The sequence below is a fragment of the Echiichthys vipera genome (assembly GCF_963691815.1).
Source record: "Echiichthys vipera genome assembly, chromosome: 7".
Classification (NCBI taxonomy): domain Eukaryota; kingdom Metazoa; phylum Chordata; class Actinopteri; order Perciformes; family Trachinidae; genus Echiichthys; species Echiichthys vipera.
The window spans coordinates 9,699,967-9,720,407 of record NC_139832.1 but is presented as its reverse complement, the minus strand read 5'-3'; the positions used below and the strand labels follow the sequence as shown (position 1 = coordinate 9,720,407).

The 20,441-nt window shown below is 41.7% G+C and overlaps 2 protein-coding genes across 2 annotated transcripts in view; one reads left to right on the top strand and one right to left on the bottom strand.

Moving 5' to 3' along the window:
- Positions 1-1,462: 1,462 nt before the first annotated feature.
- rabl2 (RAB, member of RAS oncogene family-like 2) lies at positions 1,463-4,623 on the top strand. The gene is made up of 8 exons (XM_083916150.1): positions 1,463-1,843; positions 2,532-2,561; positions 2,754-2,833; positions 2,944-3,023; positions 3,511-3,622; positions 3,832-3,929; positions 4,127-4,210; positions 4,540-4,623. Exons 1-8 carry the CDS (start codon positions 1,737-1,739, stop codon positions 4,612-4,614), a joined length of 666 nt encoding a protein of 221 aa, XP_083772276.1. The 5' UTR covers positions 1,463-1,736; the 3' UTR covers positions 4,615-4,623.
- A 5,491-nt stretch (positions 4,624-10,114) lies between these two features.
- Positions 10,115-20,441, bottom strand: part of shank3a (SH3 and multiple ankyrin repeat domains 3a) — a gene marked incomplete at both ends in the record, with an annotated part of 142,191 nt that continues 131,864 nt past the window's right edge. The window contains 7 exons of the mRNA XM_083917471.1: positions 10,115-10,685; positions 15,850-17,957; positions 18,048-18,574; positions 19,262-19,367; positions 19,613-19,740; positions 20,105-20,128; positions 20,296-20,376. Coding sequence (XP_083773597.1) covers positions 10,115-10,685; positions 15,850-17,957; positions 18,048-18,574; positions 19,262-19,367; positions 19,613-19,740; positions 20,105-20,128; positions 20,296-20,376 — 3,545 coding nt within the window. The remainder of the gene's footprint in view (positions 10,686-15,849; positions 17,958-18,047; positions 18,575-19,261; positions 19,368-19,612; positions 19,741-20,104; positions 20,129-20,295; positions 20,377-20,441) is intronic.

The window sequence follows — 20,441 nt, the reverse complement described above, 5'->3', positions numbered from 1 at the left end:
ACGACCATAAAAGCATTTTATTAAGAAAGATAATGTTATAAATAGCAATGATCATGTGACAGTGTGATTTATAGTTATTTAAGGTGAGTAACTACAGGTGAATAGGAAAAAAACAACTAATAGTTATCATCATATGTTTAAATATACAAATAAGACATTGCAAATATGTGCTATTTTGCTAATTTGCATATATTTCCAGAGTAGAAATCTAAACTTGTTTCATTTTGTGAACAAATAAGAGTCAAAGGTTTTTACAGAGGTGATTTTGGATATTTCCTTTAATCACTGGTTACATCAGAAACCACCGGCAACAACCATAACAAAAAAGAAATTGCCATGTTTTTAGGAATGACATGTTGCATAAATCAGGCTATGAACGTGGAGTTAAGATTTCTGGCACTGAATTTGGAAAACAATAATTTTGAGAAAACAGCCTTTAAGAAATCTACGGACACAAAAAGACAAAGAGAAGTAAAATAAACACCTACAAGTGTATTTTGGAGTTATTTCTCCCCACTAGTCTGAAAGAAGATGTGTAAAGGAAGTAAAATAGCCCCACATCTCAAAATTGACCAGATTTGATTTTGCCTGGAGTGTCTCCCCTTAAAATCCTAGTAAAACTTTTAGTGCACTGAACAAACCAAAGGTCCCAATCTATTCACCTATTTGTGTAAATGTGTTTTGCTTTGACATGAAAGTATTTATCAAGTTCACTAATGTTCACAAAATCCTAATCCTAATTACATCCATTCCCTTTTTTTTTAAAATGTAAATAATGGGCCTATAGGTGCAGAGTTAACTGAAAGCCATGCCTCATTGCCGTTGAAGGCAAATGGTTAGAAAACAAAACAGTTTTGCTGTTAATACTTGTGCAAAATAAAGTTTGAACCGTAGGTTTGAACAATCTTTGATGCATTAGTTTTGGGTTGCTGCTGCACAGATACGAAACAAAAAGATGACAACATTGGCTTCACGCTGGTCATTTACCATAACGATATGGTTATCATGTCACTTTTCAAAAAATATATATCATTGCATTACAGTTCATTTCGTACAAAGACATTAAATTAAGTACATTTCATTCAATAAAGAAAAAACGAGCCAGATTCGGGATATCATAGAGCATTGTTGACAGGCACCTGTAAGGACAGCAGGAAGCAAGACGAAGGGGTCCTTCAGGCGTCCCCGTTGCGTAGAAACGAAAACCGTCGAAGACATCATGAAACGACTACAAACTTTAAATATCTGGATACGTGGATGAGTGTAGGGAGCCAACTAACATTTCCTTGTGCTAGACAAACATAATATACACAAGACAGCTAGCGACATTTGGATCCGTACCCCTGGTTAACAAAGACTGTCGCTAGCCGACTCTTGACTAAGGTTAGCAGTCTTTACCTCCTTCAGTTGTTCAGGGTGCATTGCCTTTCCAAATACATTTGTAATCAATGACCATCTCTTTACAATTCTCAGCTTCGGATAGCATCAGTTTTGTCAATGTGAGTGCCGACGAACCAGTGAAATGAGCGATATCAAGCGAAACCACACGATGCTAACCTTTGAGAGCTAGCACACTCATTCTCGTTGTCAATAGCCGCCGGTGTGCTAACATTATTAACTCCTGCGGGAGCTGAGAGATTATTTATTCAGGTGTTTATCCTTTCAGCTAGCCAAGCGTTGGCTTTCACTACTCTTAATTTAGTCAAAGCGATAGGAAGTTTAAAAGAAGAGTAAAAATGGCTGGCGATGTTGGCAGCATCCCTGAACTGGACCAGAAGAAGTACGACTCGGATGAACAAGTAAAGATCATCTGTCTGGGAGACAGCGCGGTCGGTAAATCTAAGTAAGTATTGCCTTAGTTTAGACTAGAGATCTTCAGCAGGGGGTCCTCAGAGTTACTGCAGGGGGGTGATTTTTAATATTTAGCAACATGTACTTAAAATGAGTGCAACCGATTATCAACAAAGATACACCTGTGAAAACACAAATGGTTACATTAACACAACCATGATGGTGGGTTTACTGGCTTATAGGCAGGCAAGGTAGACACTAATGTACACAGATACAATTGAGCTGAGGGATTAAATGTGCCTTTCAAATGTATGTTTAACAAATGATGTAAAACTATATGACTATGTTAATAACGATCATTCAATATATTAGTATTGAATGCATCATAACAAACTGTGTAAAGGCTTTAGGCCACCCTAGCTGTTAGGCTCAGTTTAATATGCAACTCAATTTAATACTAATTTGTAGAAGGGGGTCCCTGCTTCGTCTCTCTGTCAGTTTAGGGTCTGAAAACGTTGGGGGCCCGAGAGTTAGCTAATTATCTGTGTAGTTTTCCTCAGTAGATACTCTGTTGTAATTAGATTTTTGTTACGTTGACACAGACCGTTTCCTTTAATTTCAATTCAGTTCAGAATTCTTTAATGGCAAGAGCATAACAAAGACAATATTGTCAAATCAATATTTATTCTCTCTCTCTCTCTCTCTCTCTCTCTCTCTCTCTCTCTCTCTCTCTCTCTCAGGCTGATGGAAAGGTTTCTCATGGACGAATAGTATCCTTTTGCAGCTTTAGTAATATACAATGAAACAGATGTAGCAGTCATATTATATTGTCCTACCTAGTCATTACAGCCATTGTGTGCACATGAACAATGCTGTGTAAGGTCAAGCTGGCATGCCTCCAAGAAAGCAGGACTGGTTGTCCTGAGACTGAGAGCGGCTAAGATACTTAACTCTTTCTTCAGTCGTCCCCAGCAGTTGTCAACCTATGCTTTGACTCTCTACAAACACACAGCCACAGTTGGTAACAAGGCAGTGGCTGTCGGTATGTATTGTTTCAATTTGTATAGCTCGCAGTGACCAGAGGAAATATTTACGCAGTTGAAAATCATCTGAAAAGCTTAAATCCGCAGGAATGTTTTTTGTTTTTCACAGATTTCTGGGACACTGCTGGTCAGGAGAGGTTTCAGAGCATGCATCCCTCATACTACCACAAAGCACATGCTTGCATCATGGTAAAAAAAACTTTTCAAGACAGGCGCCTTTAAGTAATCATAGCATGTCCTATCGCGCTAGGATTAACACGTGATTATAAAAAGTATTAAGAAAAGTAAGGTAGTCGTTATTTCAGATTGATGACTTGTATGTTTTATTAAAGCATAGGCCTATATTTCATTTGTCCCTCCTTTGTGCAGTGTGGAGAGGAAATTATGAAATATCACAATTCGGATAAGGCTCCACCTTTCAAGTGTACATCCAACTTGTTCCGTGGCCTTAAAGGGTTTATATCATAAAAAAATGATTCCTGTTTTGGGATTTAAGATGGAGATGGCGATTCTCTGGCAGAGAAGTCATCAAGGACTTGTTTGTTGACTGCTGGAATGCACCAGTTGAACTGGGGCGGTGCCACCATAGATATTATGTTTTCGTATCATGGGTGTCACACCGTCACTCAGTCAAATAAGGCTTAGCTCTTAGTAAACCTTTCTTCTTTTCTTTAAGGTTTTTGATGTTCAAAGGAAGATCACGTATAAGAATCTGGCCAGCTGGTATAAGGAGCTGAGAGAGTACAGACCGGAGATACCTTGTTGTGTGGTTGCCAACAAAATTGATGGTGAGTCTGGCCCTGACACGGCACATAACAATGCATATTCACATCTTATTGTATTAAATGTTTAATCATGCTTGATTCTAGTTTGTACCAACAGTCTATCTATTTGCTCTATAATAATAATAATCCGTTTGATTAAGCGTCTGACCAACAGAGTTTACTCTAGAATTATAGACGTTACCATTGCATTTGTTTGTATTTTGTATCTGCAGCTGATTTGAAGGTGACACAGAGAAGCTTTAACTTTGGGAAGAAGCAAGGACTCCCATTTTACTTTGTATCAGCGGCTGATGGGACTAATGTAGTTAAGGTTTGAACTTCTTTGAACTCAAAAAATTGTTTTGGAGTTGACTGTTTAGTATGTATATATACAGGATTGACAGTGCGCCTTATCCAAACCAAACAATCAAATTAATTCAGCCTATAATTCAGCATGATCTCATAGAAGTGTCCAGGTCACCTGAACCACCTGTGCGTTAAAAGTTCTAACTTTAACTGTCACAACAGATGTTCAGAGAGATGATCAAGAAAGCAGTGGACTACAAGCAAAACCCCAGCGACTTCATGGATGAAGTGCTGCAAGAATTAGAGGTACAACTCTCTGAATACAAAAAAACGTTCTGATCACTGATGTGCTCATGTTGTCAGCTGTCATAGTTGTATACAACCCTGAACAAAGGATTTTTTACTGCAAGAAAAAAAAAGTAGAATCTAGCATTGTTGTTCTGTTTAATAGAAGTTTCTCAGATGCTTACTCAAAACCTTTTCATGAACAACAATTTACATTTTGAATGTTTTGTTTTGTTCATGTGAAAAATAGATGTTCTGCTCTTCTGTCTTTGTTGCTGAAATGAGTTGACCTAAGTTTTCTTTGACTGAAAAAGTTTGTATTGACCTCATTGGTTGCACTTATCTTACAGAACTTTGACCTGGAAAAGAATAATTCAGAAGCAGATGAGGATGGATTAAAAACAGAGAGTCCCGAATTAGTCTGACAGATGTTTACAGATCATCCAAACCCTCGTCATCTCGTGAATAAGTTATCCTCCGCTGGGGTTGATGCTCAACTGCCACAATGTTTGTCCTTATGTCATTTTGTTGGTGTGCTTGTATACCATTGATTTGTAACCCTACCAGACAGTCAGACAGTCTTTTAGTCAGGTGTTAAGTCACTGTCCTCCATCTGTCCAGTGACATTAGCAGGGAAATAAACGTGGTGGAACAATTGAAATTGTGTTATTTCCCAGGTTCACTTATCTGCAGTTTTAGCCTTGTCATCTATACTTTGTTGAACAATATCTACTATGATAAAAGTAGAAAGTCTTACAATGAGGCTGAATGTGTTTTATTTTGTAATAAGAATGTGAAGCATTGAAAATGAACACACACAGAGCAAAGAGGAAGTGTGATTATGAGCCTTATTTGCTGCTGTTCTCGATGATTGTGTGTAGTGTTGTGTGCAGTGCCAGCGGGGAGCTGCATCTGTTGGCTGCTTTTTTTGCATTCATTTTATGATGTAAAGTCTGTTTTCAGCACTCTTTAAATGAAAACGTAATGTACCATATAACCAAATTGTTATCATGTGTCTCTTCCTGACTTGCTGGGATCCAGCAGTAGGCACAAAGTGGACATCTTCAGCATATTAGAAGTCATACATGAGTAGACAGCAGCTGTATTGAACTCTTGTGAAATGCTCAGCCAGCTGTGTCCCTCATGATGGAATGTAGTGGTACGCGAGTGTGTACACCATTCAGTTATTCTATATGATGATACTGTACACAGAAATCATGTATATGTATTTATATTTGTTTTGTGTGTCATTTAATCCAAAATAAATCACTGGAATATCATTTTACTACGGAAGTAGCAGGAACAAGACTTTGATGCAGTTCATGTTTTAATTATAAATTTATTACATAATATAACAAACATATATCTCTGTGGTGGAGATATCCTGGGCAACATCTCAGATCTTGTCTCAACCTTCACTATCACCCCACTAAGGAAAACTAGTAAACTCCTGGTTAACTTTATTTCAACTAGGGCTGTCGTATTCAAACGTGGGGGGGGGTTCCTAATGCTAGAAGTGTCCAGAAGTCGCTGGGTGAAAAGTCGTAATGATTTGCCTGGTCATCGTATGTTGAGAAGGGGAAGTTCACCTGTGAGACAAGGCTGAGGCGTTGCAGCGATACATCCACCATTCTAAACTTCACAGTGCAAACAAGGAAAAAAACAACAATGAAAGAAAAAAAAAAACCCTTTGATGATAAGATCACTAGTTCCAGTGGGTGACCGGACCCCAGTAGGTTTTTAAAAAGGTTACACTGCTCCCCCTACACTACTTAGATTGTGCTTTGTTGATTAGAAAATAAGACAAAGATTACCCTTCATTGAACTTATTTGACCTAATGATGTGTAAGTCTGTTACACCTTGCATTTTGCATCTGTATTTGTGGTAAACTTACACAACCGTCTGACCAGGTATTCACTACAGCATTGTTTCTTCTAACCAGGCCAGCCTGTGTGAGTCCAGACTGTACACGTTCACCTCTTAAAGTGTTTGTATTTATATGGGAACAGTAAGCCAAGCTGGATAATAACCTTCATCACAGAAAATCAAGCAATTGTGATACTTTGTCTCAAAATTTAAAAAGAAATGTTAATGCAAAGCTCACAGGTAGATATACACAGGCTATTATATATATATATGTATGTATATCAATATAAACAATAGCCTGCTTCTTTACAAAATAATAACAGTAACTGTATTTCCACTTAGGAGATACAGAAGGATCTAACAAATGTCTGTAGTTCTCAAGATTTCCAGGAGATGGCACCATATTATTGAGTCTAACAGCTCAAGAATGCTGTAACTAAGATAGTCCTAAAGCAAAGACAAATATACAGTTCAAAGTTAAGTTATTTTTTGGCACATTTTTCCTTTGTGTTGTTTGTTCCTCACTGGATCACCTCATATAGTATATCCAAAACTCAGAAACTGAAGGTCTGAAAAAGGAAAAAGGAGTGCTGCCAGAGAGTGGAGGGTAAGGAGCGCAAATGCCATCTGGGAATGGGTGTACAAAACAGTGACACTGCATAAGCTGTACCTACACAGTTACAAGGTGAGTTATTGTTGTTTTGCAATATAAAATGTGTCAATGGTTTCGTTCAATACCCTGTGGTAATCTGTCTGTCTGTCTCTCCCTTTGGGCAGAGCAGTTCACTCTTTGAAGACGTCCCTCAGTACAAAACAAGAATGTAGAACAATGTGTGCATTTTTTTTCTGTTTGTGTGTGTATGTATATTGTGTGTTTGTGTGACACAGCCACTGCCGGGAATCTCTGATGGTAATACAGTAAGGCTCTAGTGGACTAGCTTCAAAGGTGTAAACCCTAGCAATAACCCATACACTCTCTCACTGTCACGTGCATCCTCATTGTCTCTCTCAAACAAATACACGCAAGATGGAAACAAACAAGCATTTGCGCACATACACACAGTCATACACACATGGTGAAGAGGAACGACCACACAGAGAGATTCAGGGAATCCAGATGCACGCATGCGCTTGGACGATGGGTGGCTTTTATGTTAGCACCTTGTCACCTTGTTTTGTGCAAATCATCCCCTAGTTCATAGTTCAGAGTTCAAAAGTTCAAGAGTTCATAGAAAGAATAAAATCTGCTCACCTTTTTCACAGGTGGTTAACTATGCATATATGCCAAACATTCATATATAGATCTATATACTTTTTGTTTTTCAAAAATTTATATGAAATCTATCGTATATACATTGCTCGTGATTTAAAAAAAGACAGAATTTTTTTGTTGTTTGTTCATTTTTACAAGTGTACGTATGTTTAGAATGGACAGGATATTCACTTTTTTCTGTCTTTTTTTTTTTTCTGTCACTCTAAAATTCAAATGAGTGAAAGATTTAAGTATCATGTTCCACACGCTACAAAATCTACCCACAGTGTCCGAGGGTAACTAACAAATCAACAAAGAAAAAAAAAAAACTAGAAAAAGAACAATAAGCACAAAAAAGTCCAAATGAGTCTGAGGACATACTGTAACACTGGAGTCAGAAGAAAAAGAATCAGTGAGGTCACAGTGAGGCAGTGAGTGCTATTCCTACAACCCAGATACGACGCTTTAGTCACCAACCGTCTTTCACATACTGCTAGCATGAAAGAAAAGAGAGAAAAGAAAAGAGATGAACACAACTTCTTGCCAAGTGAAAGTCCCTTGGCCCACTGAATGGACGCAACTGATGTACGGAGGTGTTTAGTGGTAAAAGAGATTACCTGGCCGTCTGTTAGAGAAAAGCTATGGATAAAATGCTTTTTTTGTTGCGTGAATAAAACTCACTGTTTCTCACTGCCAGCAGAAGCTACTCATGAGTACAATTGTAGATTTTTTTTTTTTATTGTTAAAGGAAAATTCAGTTGTTACAACCTGGGTCTTATTTTTAGAGCTCCGGCTGCTAACTTTTATGATAATATTTTACTCACTAAGTAAATCGTAGAGATAGAGGGAAGCAGCGTTGTTGCAAGACACTGCCAGGTTGTAAAATACTGAATTTTCTTTAAGACCTTACAGTGGCCTTCCCATCCCCACAGCCTGACAAACTACGGACACATTTCCTGTAGTGGTATTTTAAGTTTTTGTTGGTTTAACCAGGTAAAAGTCATATTAAGCAAAATAAGCATTATTTCAACAGTTTAAGCTTAACTTGGACAGGCTTTCTCTCTTTCACACAGACACACACGCGCACACACACGCACGAACACACACACACACACACGCAAACACACACACACACACACACACACGCTCACACACGCACGCACACGCAAAATTAAATCTGGAAGAGATTTCTGCTATCTGCCATGATTACTTCCCCTCTCCTGTTGATGAGAAACATCCCAGTGTTTCCTTCTTTCACCATACCACACCTCGTGCAGCCTGGTCCAAGAAGCATCATCAAGGGTCACAGGGATGGAAATTTTACAAGCTGTCTAACATTTTTCAGACTGTGGTGGTCTTAAATTGTCCTCACAGGTAAGAATTTTAACAGATAGTTATAAAACAACAGCCAACAGCATCTCCATGCTAGTGCCCCAAACTTCCATCCCTGAGTGATAAACAGGCATAAGATGAAGAGCCTCCTTTACCAATTAGCTTTCTCATGAGGTGGTTCTTACTGTGTTGTTGTGGATAAAGTAGGGTCAGGACCACGTCTCTGTAGCTGAAGTAGTAGGGATGGGTGTCACCTGGGGTCTTAGCCTCACATTACGGGATGCCCTTTAGTATGAAGGAAGACCGTAAGAAAATAAAAACAAACATCAAACTGTCTGTCCAAGACATGATGCAACTAGTCATGCTACGGTTCAAGAAAGGGTGACCATAAGGAAAGTTGGATACCTATGACAAAAATTTCATTTCCATATCTATATACTTTTTTTTAAAATTTCAAATATATATTTATATATTTATATATATGTATATAATTGGTAGAAATGAGTAAACTATTGGTGGAATAAATTTAAAGATTTCTCTCTGCCTTCTATACTAAAAACCAAAAACAGGTGCAGATTAGTTTATTACAGTTCCTCTTTGCAACATTGTCTTCTGAAAGCTATATTTAGATACACATATATCATATTATATAATACCTATATATAATATTCCCTTTGGAAAACCAAAAAATTGATTATGAAAAAAGCCACGAGTGTTGGTTAAACATTCTCCAAATATATTAGTTAGCACAGTCTGGGAACCAAGGCGGAGGGGTTTTCTCCTGTGGTTTACTTGGTGGAGCTCCACCTCTGGGCTCGAAAGTCTTCGGTTTAAAAACAACAGCAGGTTTAGAGAAGACACGCCTTTTCAGAGCTGTGTCACCGCTATGTCCATAGTCCTTTGTTCATCCTTGTTGATCTCTGTATAAATATTTTGAAAGGCAACTGAGCTTTCTGTTTGGAACGATAACTCTTCTTCCTCCTCCTTTACTCAAACTGCAAAAAGGCTTTCAGAAGCCTAATAGATGGAGGGGTAGAGGTAGAGAGGAGAGAATAGTGAGAGAAAGTGTGGGTCTTACTAAGGGAACAACAGAAGCTTTCACAAATCAATCAATCAATCAATCAAATGTTTTAATTGGAGCTCATGCGCTTCTCCTCGGTGAAGAAAGACCAGAGCCCATTTTGAGGTCTGATCTAACTGGCTGCAGGCAAGGAGGTGGGCAGACACTAAGGGCAGAGGAGAGAGTGACGAATGTATTGACTCCTCCTCTTCAGTGCAGTGCTAAGTGCAGGGTATTAATGCAGAAGGGGAACATAAAGTGTCACTAAGGTATATGGGTAAACATGTATGATGCAAAACATTAAAGCAGCCAGAGTAAAAGAGGAGCGGTCCCTATCTCTTTTCATCAACCCTATATCTTGCTTGTTCTATCTTCGTCTTTCTCTCCATCTGTTGCTGTGTCTCAGGGCAGGGGTCAGCTCTCTAGCAGCATTTTTAGTGCTCGTTCAATGTTCATGCGGTGTCCGACTCGTGTCACCCCCAGCTCGGCAAAGTCATCCTTAGTTAGAGCTGGGAGGTGAGAGCCTTCAATCTCATGTTCCTGAAACCCTGCTCTGTGCTCCCCTAGATTGATGCTTTCCAGCCAGTCTCCGACGTCGTACTTATTCCAGAGGTGGAGGGGTTTCTGGTGGAAGGGCCGGAGGGCTAAAAGTGGTGACCCCAGCCCAGGGGAATGGGAAGGTGATGGGGACGGGGAGCGAGAGCGTGAACGGGCACTGGAGCTCCTCATTACAAAGCGGACCTCTTTGGGCTCCTGGGGTAAGCTGAGGCTTGAGGACTTGAGGATGGTTTGTGGTGGTGTAGTAGGTGAGGTCGGTAGGCCGAAGCCTGAGAATCGTCCAAGAGGGTCGCCCCGATCAGGTGAGCCTGAACCTGGGCTTGGGGTACGTCGGGTGACGGGGTAACGGCTGCCAGGGCGGATGGTGAATGTGGTGCCATAACTTCTCTGAGAAATGGTGTGGAGCTCCCCTAGGCTGCTGAAAAGTCTGGTGGAGACAGACAGAGAGGGATGTTAACAGAGGAGATGGTTGTGAACAAAGTGAAGATAAAGAAGAAAAAAGCTTTGGGTTATATATCTTAACCGCTGTAAGTTCTTTTAAAGTTTAAGTTAGTGTAGGCTTGAAGTTATTCACTTTTAGACAGACCAAGTCTCACATCACAGCAGCATCAAAGCAGCAAGCTGCACTCATTAGTTATGAGATTATTTCCAGCTTCGGGTACAAATCATGAATACGTCACACAGGACTTGCACTACTTGCATTCACTGCAAGTGAATATATGCATTTGAGAATAAGATGGCGCCATTTCACTGACACCCATACTATACTGAGTCCATCTGACACTTACTGAAAGTAATTTTCCTCTCATGACTTTAATCAAAAACGACTTCCCTTTCAGGCATACAAAATGCTTCCCTTAAGTGATCTCACAAACATCAAAAGTCTTAGGTTACAGTATCAAACAGATTAAGTGTTATATATTAGAACTGCAGATATAACACTAACCTGAAAGCCCTGAATTCAGATTTTACCTTACACAAGCACACACATTTAGACACAGTAGAAATGACTTGTCAAGAAGGAAAAAAGAGGTGACATTTATCACTATCACTACTACTGTTAAAGGCCACATGAATGTACACAAAGCAGCATCTTTTTCTCTGCTTCAAGTCATCAAACCAATATGTATTTACTCTGAAGCACGGCTAACACGAATTGTTCTATGATAATCTAGAAATAACTCTTAAGAAGAAGGAATCTGATACTGCAACAACAGACACTCTGATATATTCGACAAGAACAATACATTCTGGTTTATCTACCTTTTTACATCTGAAACTCTTCAAAACAATAGCATACATTTGTGAAAAGAACTCTAAAAGTGGCTTATTAGTACGATACTGATCTAAAGGAGGAAACGATGTAAGAAAGTAGAAGAGGGATGGATAACATCTAACATGAAAGTTTTGTCTGGCTTGGTGCAAGCAGGGAGAAGCAGAAAGGATAGGTCTAGATGTGGTAAGAGTTGTGGTAATGTTGTCTGTTTCCTTCATGCATGTTAGTGAGGGTCTTATGTACAGGTATGGCACATGTTTTCCTGTTACTGGATGTGTTTCAAAACTTTGATGTGGACTAAAGAGTGTAATGGAACAAAGGTAACTAGGCAGCGCACAGGCTGAAAAAATGATCAGACTACAGGGAGCCGACGGATATGAGATGAGCTCCATGCGCACTTACACAGTCGTCCTGCCCTCCTGGGCGCACAGTCAGTTCTAGACCAATCAGATCAGAGCAGCAGGGCGGAGCATGCAAGGTGAGCAGAGAGAGAGCAATGGGAGAGAATGTTAGCATCACTCCATGAGACGCAGCCTGCCAACCAGACATAGTCTGCTTCAACCAACTCTGCTGCCTTTGACTTGCCTCGTGTGTGTATAAAGTTGTGTGTATGGGACAGTGTGAGTGCTGCTGTGAGTACATTTTTGAGCTTATGTATTTATGAGTGTATGCATGTGATGCTGTTGATGTAAAAGCATGACAAAGACAGCAGAGTAAGCTTCGGCACTGGAAGTCTGACCAGTGGGCTTCATGAGAGAGAAATGAGCACACTATCCACATATGAAACACTGCACAAACAAAAGAAAAACAAACAAACAAATACAAGGTGGGCACATGTCCCTTGACTTTTGTAGTTTATATTGTGTAGTAGTTATTAATTTACATTTGCATGTGCTGTATATAAGGAATTTTTTTTTTATCATACAAATTGTAGATATAATAAAATCATATTTATTCCGTTTTGTTTTAGCGTGGTTTGAGAAACCTACAGATCCAATAAGCAAGAGAGTCAGGGACCATGGCCATCCTCAACACAATCACTGAAAAACAAAACAAAGTTATGCAAATTACATTAACAGAGAAGAACAGAAAACCAAAGAGCACAAATGAAATAAAATGAGAACCACAGGTTGTCAAATTACCCAAAGCTATGACACACAGCCTTTGAACGAGGATGTGTGGTTTAAATGGGGCACACAGTGGATGGAGTAAGAGATGGAATAATATTACGGCTAAGGGTGCTGGGATGCCTATGCTACATATGAAATGTTCCAGTAGGTGAGGAGGAACAAATACAGGGACAAGACAGAGAGAGAATAATGGTGTGCATGATCATCTTTGCCAGGGCCGAGGGCGATCTACTGTCTGGATGGATATGTGTGGGGATGAACTTGAGTGTTACATGATATGTTGTATTCGATATCATGGTGACCTGTCCCATCCAGGGATCATGATGCTGTTGAGGTACAGACTGATGGCTGAATTTGGATCAATGTCACATGGTGACTACAGATATCATTTGCCATCACCTAGGCAATGCATTGTCTTTAGCAATAGGGATGAATGAGCTTTTCAACCCAAACTATTTTGGTAACAGACAACCATTACTAATAATACTGGTAAAGGGATGGGAATGCAAAACGTGCTTTTAAGGCTTTTACAATGCAGAATAGTTTATGCTTTTGCAAATAAAAAAAAAAAACTGATGGTCTAATTGAATGATATTGCTACATTCATGGAGGTGCTGGAGGTAAATTCTGCATCCATGATGTCCAGAAGCAACAACAAGTAGCAGCAGCAGAAGCAGACTTCTGTTGACACCAAACTGCACTGTCACTCTCAAGTAAAGGTTACAAAAAATCTGCCAAGCACCGACATTAGTCAGCATGAAAGGCCAATAACTAGGTGGCTCTATGCTGATTGTCCATCCTTAGATGGCTACATAACTCATTTACTTGATAGCTTGATGGAAACACAAAATCGTGAAGCATTTGGATTTTAGTAGTGTGGAGTTGTCAGCTCCTCCTTCCATGATGAGGACTGTAAAAAGACATCTTCTAAATCTTTGCGCTCTTCCTAATCAGCAGAGAAGTAGTGAACATGAAAGTAAAATTGTCCAACCTCCTTATTCATAAGAACAGAAATGAGGACAAGGAAAAAAAAGGAGAGGAGCAAGGCTATAAAAATCAACTGCATTTGAGGAGTGCCTACACACTACTGAGCTCTTTGAAAGCGACATACAGAGATCTAGACTGATATATTACTGTGAATGAAGGACTCCCCTGAATGGTGCATTAATTCCATGGCAGAGTAAAACTACAAAAGACAGCCAAAAAAACGGCAGCAATTGTTCTTATAACCTGCCAAACCATAAAAAAGGCAACCATGCCAAATCCTGAGTAGATCAAAAGAAGAAGACACTTATTTAGTGCACAGTTACTTCCTATGGCACATTTTCACAAGGTCAGGATTATGGAGGATGCTTTAAACTTGACACACCATTATAGTTCAGTGATGTTCAAATACGTCCGAAAATACATCCTTAAATCTTTGAGGTTATCACTGATATTCCTGTAGGATGGCACGCGATGATAAGAAGGAAACTACAGTTTCGTGTCTTATCAAATTTATATCAGTGATGGCTGCAAAGAGATGTGGATATAAAGATGTATTATCCGTGTATTTGAACAGGGACTCTGGGAAAAGCTCAAGGAAAGACTGGAAGGGTAGCTACTAGCAGGGTCAATGGTTAGAACCCAGCAGGGTGTGTGTGAGATGAGAAGAGGCTTTCAGGAAGTGCATGCCTCCAGGCCCTGTTACCTTGTTTGCACCAACAGACAATCTACTACTACACCACTCACACACACACACACATACATACACACACACACACACACACACACACACACACACACACACACACACACACACACACACACACACACACACACACACACACACACACACACACACACACACACACACACACACACACACACACACACACACACACACACACACACACACACACACACACACACACACACACACACGCACATTCACAGACTAGTGTCTACTGTATGTACTTAACAACCCCAATCACTTAACAGGAGACCGAGTACAGCTGTAACTATGGAAACAAGGAGCAATTTACACCAGAACCCTCAATAATTTGTCTTGAAATTTTAAAAATAAGTGAATAAATCAGGTGATGCAAACAAGGTAACATACAATATTTAAAATAAAATGCATAAAACAAAATGTATAGGGCCGCTTTCTTTTAACGGGATTAGTTGATAGGCTGGTTAGAAAAAAATGGATAATAAAAAAAGAAGCTTGAGTTTACCCTAGGGGCTATAACCTTAAGGTTTATTCTCTTCGGTGTCCTCAAATCTGCAGAAATATAAAGGACTCCATTGTACTTTCAGGTATAGTGTGAAAACAAGAAACCCACAGATAATAGATAAACCAGCACTGTGCTTCAGACGCTTCAGACCTATTGTCGCTGTGTGAGAAGCACGTTTGTCTTTTCCTCTTTTCTATACTTCATATTTGCTTCTTACTTACTGGTGTTGAGATAACGCACATATTAACAATAACTACAGTAAAAGTAACATTGTCAGGGAAGCTAATGCAAGTAATGCTGATGACCTCTGATCTCATTACTACTTACCATCACAGTGGACTGGGTTCAAATATGAATTAATTGTACTTTTAAAACGTGAGTAAACCAAGTCATGCACAGAAATCAAACTTAAAGCCTCCAGGTAATGCTAAAGACTAGAATAGACTTAAAATTGGTTACATGTTTACGTTTGAATAATAAATTAAAGCCTGTGTGTTTGCAATATCTATTCTAGTGGGCTTGTTATTGCATCATAATTGATCTAAATAAAGAGTAATATAAAATACTAGGAACCAGGACAAAAAACAAATTAAAGGAATACTTTACCCTCAAAATGATCATTTGTATATCAGCTACTCTTTACCCGTGTTATCTTGAGTTTTTCACGCATGCCACCACAGTTAAGTAATTTTTCTTTGCGATTTCAAGGTTAGACATGGGGGAGTAACTAAAACAAATGATCATTTTGAGGGTGAAGTATTCTTTTAAACTCAGTGTGTGACAAGTATGCAATTTGAATTAATTTTTTTCTGATGCTGGACACTGGAATTACTTTAGATTGCCAACTCGCTCTATCTCTGCCACCATCTGAGCAAAAGATATAAATGAAACTTGAAATCATTACTTTTAATGTAACCATCACTCAGTGTAAATACAGTTTTGCAGTACGTTTACTAGCTTTTCTCTTACCTGGCACCTGCCACAGGTGACTTCCTCCCCGGGTCAAGTGATGCTCCCAGTGGCTCCTCTCCCAGTGACCTAGTGTCTTTATTTAACTGTTGGAGTCGTGAACTGAGCTCCCCCATAACAGATGGTTTAGCTCCCTCATCTACACCCAGCCCTAGTCCCAGCCCACCAAGATTGCCCAAACTCCCAATACCTAGCCCCAACCCTGACCCACGAGGCTCCACTGGGTCTCCCCACAGCTTGGACCTCCGCTGGAAGAGGTAGCGCGGCTTGGTGGGGGCTAGTCCAGTTACCGAGGCTGAACCACCTGAGGGCAGCCCAGGTCCTCCAGCCGCAGCAGCAGCCAGGGCAGCAGCCTGTTGTTGTGATAGCAGCTCACTGTCAGAGCTCTGCTTCAGCAGAGGATCCCTGAAGGTGACGGGGCCTTTACTGCCTCCTATCTGGGACTTGAGTCGGGGCTTAGGAGGCACTGGCGGCTTGTCGAGCACAAAAGTCTGCCCGTCGGCATAGGAGGTGTGCGTGGTGTGTGTGTCGGCAGGCTCGCCGCTTTCTGAGGACAATGTCGACATACTGGAAACCGTGGAGATGGTGCTGGTGGTCTCGAGGTGGTGGTCGCGCTCTCTGTCGCTGGAGCTGCGAGTGTCAGCCTCCTCCACGCCAGAGTCAGCCGCAGAGCTAGACTCGCCCACCGGTGGGGGCTCCAGAGGGTCAGTGGGCTTCCCTGAGACAGCTGCTGCTCTGGGTGGAGGTGCTGGCTGGGGAGGCTGAGGCTGGGTGGGGGTCACAGTCGGGGTTGCTGGGGTTAATGGAGTTTGGGGAGTTGGTGGTACAGGGGTGGTGGGAGAGGAGGCAGGTTTAGTTGGGGACACTGGTGTCCCCTGCTCCTGCGCCTGTGCCAGCAGCCCATTAGCAAACTCATCTGGTGGTGGTACAACTCCAATCTTTCGCAGCTCCTCTCTAGTTTCCTCATCACTGGAGGTCAATATTGCAGGGGGCAGGGTCACTGTGTACGGATCCACATCCTCCTCGGAACTTCCCTGAGCCAGACTCTTTTCTTGGGCTGGACTGGCCGGACGCTGAGTTTGAGGCTGGGCCTGGGGCTGGGATACCACAGGACTGGGGGATTTAGCCCGTGGACTTGGAGATTTGCTTAGCTCCATGGACGTTGGAGCTGGTTTCTGTTCTAGTTCTGAACCCACTCCAACAGCCTGGCCGTTACTAGTAGCATGAACCATGATAAGCCCTGCTGTTTTCTGCTGTGACGTATCCATAATACTGATCAACATACTTTTTTTGTCCTCTAGTCTCTTCTCCTCCTTCCTCTCCTCTACTCTGGCCTCCATCTCCTGCCGAAATGATACAGGTGATGGTGAAGTGGCCCACTGTGATTTGGTGGGCTGATGAACCAAAATAGATGCTGGGGAGGATCCAACTCCATAACCCGCTGCCTTGGCGCTTTTAGGCGAAAAAGGGGGAGTTGCGGGTGCCCCTTCCCTATGTGGAGACTCTTTGGTCTGAGGGTCAATGAATATTACGCCCTGGCCTGCCCGCTCCTGTTTAGTCCTAGGCTCTGGGCTACTAGTTGGGGACTGGCTCTGGGAGGTCAGTGCTCTCTCCCTTGCGGCCAGCGCAAGAGCCAGTGGAGAGTTTGGGTCCAGGGGCTTTCCTGTGAGCGGATGAATAAAGGTGGTCCCACTAGGTGAGGCGCTCAGGGCCAAGGCAGGGGGAGGCAGCTGTCCCAGCTCTCGGGTGAGCATCCGTTCATCGATGGAGTGAGACTGAGTCAGAGAGGGAGAGTCAGAACTGGTGGTAGATGCCCCCTCCATGGTCCCAACAGAAAGGAAGACAGTGGATTTCCTCCGTTCCTCTAGACGACGCTCACGATCTTTCACTGCTCCAGCTATTGCAGCAGCGAAGGGGCCCTTACCCTGAAACATCATCTCTCCCTGGGCACGCATACGCTCTCGCTCAGCCATCAGCTGCTGCTGGTAGTAGTCTACACGGCTTGTGTGTGTGTGTCCATGGGCATATGGGTGTCGTCCTGAGGGTGAGCTCTCACGGGAGTGTGCAGCAGCTAAGGCCAAGCTAGCTTTTTCTTGTGCATCCTCCACCTGCAGTGAGACGAGAGAAAAAAATCAGTTAAACATGTCAAAGTTAGATGGTCTTTGACACTAAAGTAGACCAGCGGTACTGTAACCTACCTGTAATTGTTTCACCAGGGGACTTTTCTTCCTCTGGGGCTTGGTGGGTGTGTACAGTCCAATACTAAATTGACCCACATTAGCATAAGGGTTGTCAATAACCCGACCCTTCCTTTTGATTCGCTCAGGTGGAGTGGCTGCAGAAGGACGGGGAATTTCTGTAGGTTCTACAGGTAGATGGGAAGAGTCCTGGAGGATGATCATGGAGCGGGCTTTCTTCTGTCTCTCTATGTGTGTGGCCTGCCGCTGAGTGGCCTCGTAAGGCAGGTCCAAGGAGGAGGGCTTAAAGCTGGAGCGTACTCCAGGTTCATGGCCCTGACTCTGGGTCCTAGATGGGGGAGGAGGGGGACAGAAGGCTGGGGGAGGACCAGTGTCTAAGTAGTAGGGAGGAGGAGGAGGTGCTGTTTGTGGAGGTGGAGGGATCGGATGGGGCTGCGGGTGGTCTCGAAGGCTGTCTGTCATAGAAGAACTGCGAGGAAATCTGTGCTCGCCTACAAGGGCAGAGAGACGATCCTCCTCAGTGGCACCTGATGATGAGGGAAGAGCACAGATCTTCTGGTGATGGGGAGTAAGATCATGTAATAGGTCCATTTTATACCAGCCTAGCAGGTCCGCAGCTGCTTCCTGAAAAATACACTGTAATGCATCCATCTGGAAGTCTGTTAACTCACACATTTAATAATGTATCTCAAACCCAGCCATACAATATTTTAATAAAACATGTAACTCTTTTGACTTATTTAAGAATTGGTAAAAAAAAAAACATTAAATGAGTTTACTGGAGAAAAGGAAAAATGTTTAATAATACAGAGTATTAATAATGTACGTGTTATCGACTCTTGAAATGGGCTCTATACTGCTCTGCAAATCTGTTTCTGTGAATATCCAATAAACACATTTGCACATACTGAACATGCAATGCAAGTATATATATATATGTAACAATGGTACATTTTTTTAATCTGTATTTCTTGTCAACAAGAACTTAAAATGTGATTGATGAGGATGCAGCTTCATCTTCCGTATTTTCTATTTGTTGTACTGCTGTCGTGCCTACATGCTTTGTGGGTGTAGTGATGCAATTTTATGAAAAATGGATGAACCTTCCTTATCTTATTCTCTACATGTCAATATATTAGCTATAAACATACTGCACATAAGATTCACTATCATTCACCTTATTTGAATATGTACAGGATGGGTGATTGTTTTACCAAAAGATTTGGTCCTGGACATCCCCTTTGGTAGTGGTATGTGACCTCTCTCAATGCCTGGGTGAAGACCTCCATGTAGAGTCATCCCTTGTCTCTCAAACAGTGACTGCAGCACAACCATACAGAGAATTTACTGCCATGAAACAGTTTTATTGCCTAAACTCCTAAAAACTGTATACATAATACCATCAACAAAGCAGAAAAAAGCAGTGCATGCGTACATGAGTGCAGTGCATAGTGCTTTGTAGCCCAGATGTTTTTTGAGTATTTTATAAATCAGATTGAGTTTGTACATAGTGGCATAGTGGTATATGCTGTCTGCCATTGTGCTGTGGGTTTAGGTTCACTCACACTGATCTCTGCTGGTGTTATTCTCCTGCTGGTAGGCCTTTGTTTGACAGTAGCTGCTCTGTAATCTGCCTCCGAGGGCTGAGAACGCAAGATAGACTCCTGGGATGCCAACATCTCATCTAGTCTCTCTGTTGAGAAGGAAATGAGCCAGAACTAAATACTGAGACATAAGACCAGGGAAACAGTGTGTCATCATTTCTGACATCGCTAACACAATACAAATTGTGATTAAAAAGGCATCTCTGAAATGTAGCTATACACTATGGTGTTACACAAAATCGCTGCACTATCTCAATACAAGTTCACGGTGTTTCTTCGATGACCACTAGGAAGTGAACAAGGAGGCAGAGAGAGAGAGAAAAGGAGACAGAAGGTGGAGAAAGAGAGTCCACATATATCAAGTGTTCTGCTCTTCAGCTCTAAATCAACACTGCTTAAATTGAGTGCAGTGATAAATCATCTTTATGAGGTTCAGAGAGGTGTCAGACTCACCTCCTCTTCTCCTCCGAGCAGAAGCTTGGTGGAAAAAAGATAGTGTCAGCAGAGGAGGGGAAATGACAAGAAAAAGCCAACAGAAGTGACTATTCTAAAAGTTAGGGGACACACTAGGTTTTAATGACAAAGGGAAAGCAGCGAAGAAGGATGAGAGTGTGGGGTTTGCATGCCAGCTATCTGGCGCTTACCCAGTTCTTCCAGCTCAGCGGTCATAGACTTAGAGCGCAGTGTCAGGGTGGTGCTGGGAGCTCTCTTGGGAGGCGGTGGAGCTGTGGAGAAAAGGCATGGTGTTGAGGATGAAGTTGAGGGGGATGAAGATCCTTTGGATTTGCGG